Source organism: Coffea eugenioides, unplaced genomic scaffold (assembly GCF_003713205.1).
Source record: "Coffea eugenioides isolate CCC68of unplaced genomic scaffold, Ceug_1.0 ScVebR1_3325;HRSCAF=4521, whole genome shotgun sequence".
NCBI lineage: Eukaryota > Viridiplantae > Streptophyta > Magnoliopsida > Gentianales > Rubiaceae > Coffea > Coffea eugenioides.
In genome coordinates, this window is record NW_020863891.1 from 90,469 (window position 1) to 95,264 (window position 4,796).

General features: G+C 35.1%; 1 protein-coding gene across 2 annotated transcripts; it reads right to left on the reverse strand.

Moving 5' to 3' along the window:
• Positions 1 to 468: 468 nt before the first annotated feature.
• On the reverse strand, positions 469 to 1,982 carry LOC113757795 (GDSL esterase/lipase At1g28610-like). 2 transcript variants are annotated; one of them, XR_003466485.1, is made up of 2 exons: positions 1,693 to 1,982; positions 469 to 1,172 (listed from the first exon to the last, which is right to left on the reverse strand). XR_003466485.1 is itself a non-coding variant. In XM_027300915.1 (2 exons), exons 1-2 carry the CDS (start codon positions 1,937 to 1,939, stop codon positions 846 to 848), a joined length of 525 nt encoding a protein of 174 aa, XP_027156716.1. In that variant the 5' UTR covers positions 1,940 to 1,982; the 3' UTR covers positions 469 to 845. The 2 variants fall into 2 exon arrangements, 1 of the variants encoding a protein (XP_027156716.1); XM_027300915.1 differs by having other exon boundaries at positions 469 to 1,123.
• Positions 1,983 to 4,796: the final 2,814 nt, after the last annotated feature.

Genomic DNA, 4,796 nt, shown 5'->3' on the forward strand with positions numbered 1-4,796 from the left:
AATATTTGCTAAAAATTAAGTATAAAGAATTTGTTTTTAGCTTCCAGTACATCAGTCCCGTTAATTTTACCGATTTCCGTCAGTGTTACAACTTAGTTCAAAGCACGGGGTGTCGCGTTGCATATTTTGAAACCATAGGGGGCTTAGTTGTGTATTAGGTTTAGCACAGGGGGCTTTTTTGTTTTTAACCCATCTATAATTGGCACGATGACCATGCAAGGAACTTGCATGTGCCCATCTTTAATGCTTATCCACAAATTACAAGTCTACGTGCTCGTACTCTAGTGGCGGCGGTGTCTGCAAGTGGGAGCCTGGGTGGGATGGGGACGGGGCATATTTTTCTTCCCTCAGTTTTAAATGGGCCGACAAACGATGCTCCTGCTGATTTGCTCTGTCTCCCCACGTCACCCGCTTGAGTTGGCTTTCGACAATTGAAATTAGGGTTCGAAGTTTTGGCACCAGAAATAAAGTTGTCAATTTTAATCCAAGAAATAATAGCCCAAGTTCTAGGTTGGATGCTAGTCAATACAATTACTCCATTAATGTCACCAAAAAAAAAGAATAGAAAAAAAGACCTGCCAGGTTTCAGAAAACCTCTTGATACACACTATTAAGTAGTTTTATCTTGATACACACAATTAAGAAATAGATCCGAGGTGAGGTTAAACACAGAGTGAGTGGATGCTAATTAATGCTTAGTAGAAGCTCCCTGTTCCCTCTCCCTGAGTCCTCACATCGTCTTGTGAGGGTGTGAGTGTCTAGGATTTAGGTTTCATAAGTGTTGCCAGACTTCAGCAATTGCCTTTTGGTTGAGCTTGTGGGATATAAAAAAAAAAAAAGTAGTTTTATCTCGTAGTAGCAGTGGCTGCTGAAGAATGTCCAGATTCCTCAGTAATTAAACTGCAAGAAGAGTTGATGTGAGGAGCGGTGTACGGCCCTTCTACTAAACTTTTGGTGATAAATTTGTTTGCAGCTTCAGTACAGTGAGCCCCATCCCAGCTGATAGATAAAGATGGCTGAGCACAAGCTGTCGAGGGCGGGTCGCCACACACAGCATCGGAGTCATAATTGTAGGGGATGCCTCCCGCACCACAGCAGGCCATTAGAGGTTCTCCCCCAAACCCTTAAAAAGAACGTTCACAAGAAATGCTTCTCTCAGAATTATGAGAGTCCTGCATATCATGATGATGCTGATTTGGGAGATTACGTACACACACACACACACACAAGGATTTCAAACAAATTCACATTGAGTTAATTTTGTTAAGTAAGGTAATTAGTGATGGAAACATATATCTAGACGTGTTATACATGGTTCGACCGAGGCCTCTCAGACTTGGCAGACCAGAACGTTAGTTCCAAAAAACGAAAGGAAAAAAAGAACAATATAGGAACTTCAAATGTGGTTATCACCAAAGCTTAACTTCTTTATTTCCTTTTGTTCTATAGAATAAATTCCCTTTCATGATTAAACATAGACAGCTTTATAGCAGATGTAATAACCTTACACCTATTAACACTAGTTCTATACCCTCCAATCAAAGTTGCCGAAACAATGCTTGATTTGATTTTGATAGTTGTGATTTAGACAATGGTTTGTGTAAAAAGAAACGAACAGAGATATAGAAGATCATACAACTAATATACATAAATAAAGAAGAAAAAAACACAGAGAGAGAGAGAGAGCATTACCATGTTGCTCTGGAGAGAGATAAAGCTGCATGAGAGCATCGTAATAATTGGCATACATTACTACTGCATTACGATGCCTTTGCCGAATTCGAGTTAACTCTGCTTGAAGTAGTTCATTGTGATACTCGGAGAAATCGTTTAACCAAATGAGACAACCTGTTATTGGATCATAATCTTCTTTCTTATAGCCCTTGAACATTGTTAACGAAATTGGCATACATCCATCTGGCACCAATCCTGGAACCATGATGTTCTTCACTCCAAGATTGATCAATTCCTACATCAGGAAGATGCAAACTACAGATTTTCGGACTTAAACTGATATTCTTAAGAATGGAAGCATGCAAGACCATAATCCAAAACATTTGTAAATCTTCAAAGGAAATTGTTTTTTGATTTTTTTTTTGTTGACACAATAGTTTCTATTTCATACATACTCTTACTCTATACTAAGGGAGATGGAGTGGGCTCAAATAAGCCAATGGAGAACCTATTCAAAAAAAATTGCTTTTAGGCCAATGGAAAATTTATTTGTGTATTGAGGTGCTTCCTTTTTGGGAATCTGAAATATCTACTGCTACTTATTGCCCCATTAAAATTTCGAGTCAATATATGAAACAATACAATATCTACTTAAGTGGCACTACAAGAAAATTGGTCATCAGTGACAACTTTTCTTTGTGACGAAAAAAAGTTGTCACAAAAGCCGATCCTTTATTGACGACTTTCTAACTCGTCACAAACCTCTAATGGGAGCCAACTCATTTGTGACGACTTAGAAAAGTCGTCACTAGTAAATTCCCGCCAAGATTTAGCAAGAGGGCGGGAGTGTTTAGAACACACAATAGTGACGACATTAAGAACATCATCACTATTGCTTGGCCTATTTACGGACGACTTTTTGTTGTCGTCACTGATCACTAAAAAAAAGTTATTAGTGACAACATTTTTTAGTGATGATATATATGTCGTCAGAAAAGGGGTTTCTTTAGTCGCGACACCTAAAGTTGTCACAATTCCATCAAAGCAACTAAATGTTTATTGACGACAAGGAGAGTTGTCATAATTGCTCAAAGCAACAGAGTCTTCAGTGACGACCTTGAAAAATGTTGTCACTAAAATGATTTATTCAGTGACAACTTCTAATATCGTCACTGTCACTCTACCGATTCGGATTTAGTGACAAGAATTAATCGTCACTATTTAAAGTACTTATTTCTAAGTCACTTTCATTAATTCTACTGTGCCACCCTAACTTTTGCGATTTAGCCCCAAATGTTGTAAAAAATTCCATTAATTCCATTATGATACCTTAACTTTTACAATTTAGCCCCATATGTAGTACACCGATTTCTTTAATTCTATTATTACTCCCTAACTTTTGTAATTTAGCCCCATATGTAATTCACCAATTTCATTAATTCTACTATGGCACTCTAACTTTTGCAATTTTACCCCCATATGTAATACACCAATTTTATTATTTCTATTATGGCACCCTAGCTTTTACAATTTAGCCCCTATTTTCAAATTAGGAAATTGCGAATGGTATCTTGATAAACTATGCATAAATATTTTATAATTTTCTCAAACTTAAGTAATAATTTGTTATAAACTCTAAAGATATATCTTTCATTACAATAGTTATAAGGCAGGCAGGTCTTTTTATCAATGGAATAAGAAATTTATGCCAGATTTATCCTTTGTACTACATGCCAAGTAGTATTAGCAAAGGAATAACAAAGTACTACAAAGTAATTAACAAAATAGCCTTCAGGGAGTGTAGTTTATGGGCAAATGAGCATTATCTATTCAAAGTACCAACTTTTTATGGGCATTTTACTCTCAAACATATAATTTATGATAAATTTATAAATGTTTGTAAGTAAAATTCAAAAAGTGTTACACTGATTTCTTACAAAACGAAAACTGGCAGGTTATCTTTTCAACATAAATTAAATTTTTTTAAAAAAAGAAATGGCCCATAAAGTACCAACTCTTTGTGGGTTTCCTTTACATGAACAAATATTTTGCTCTTTATGGGCATTTCACTTTGAATCATTTAATTTATGTTAAATACATAAATGTTTGTAAGTAAATTTCAAAAAGTGTTGCACTAATATTTTTATGAAAGGGAAACTGGTAGGTTTTGTATTTAACATAAATTAAATATGTGAAAGAAAAAAAAAAGAAATTACCCATAAATCTATATCTTGCAAATGTATTACAAGAAATTTGGTCATTAGTGACAACAAATTGTTATTCTGTTTTTGCTCTCTAATGATTTTTTTAACTATTAGGAACTCAAATTTTGTCATGTAAATTAATATTAGTGCAATAATTTGAAGTGAAATTAACCATTTGAAACAAATCATCTCTCCTTATTATAAAATAAAAAAATTTCTGGAGTTTTGGACAAAAATAATGAAAAGAAAGATAAGTAAGTTGTAATTTAGTTCACAATTTTGAGAAAGTGATATCAATATTAATATGGGATCAACTGTTTGATGTCATAAAAAAATTACCTATTATGAATATTTTTACAAAAATATTTAAAAGTTGCAAGTAATAATATATTAGTAAAATGTTAATTCAAAACTAAAAAACTTGGGTTGAAATTTTGGTACGAGTAGGGGGGGAAATGTAAGGAATTGAAATTTCATTCAAAGTCAATAGTTTGAGGAGAAGCGCGGAATTGACTTGAACACTTAGTGAAACCAACAACTCGCGGTCATGTTTAGTCATTCACCGAACAAAAGGCTACCAGCCATGAGCCAACAGCCAACAAGCAACACTTAGAACCAAAAAACACACTGCTCCTCATCTCTGCCGAGAACCAAAAAACACACTGCTCATCTCTGCCGGAAACATCTCCTCGCCGAGAACCAAGAAACATCTCCTCGCCATCTGCTAATCGATCTTGGCTGGGAAATGATGAAATAGAAGACCACATTTAGCAGCAACTGTCTACAAAAAAAGGTATGCTGATTCTCTTTTGCCTCCCTAATTTTCCCCCAAATGGTTTGGCCCTAATTAATTTCCCTGTTTAGATTTAAATTCCATCCAGACTCGAGAATGACAAGTTTGATATTTTATCCAAAAAC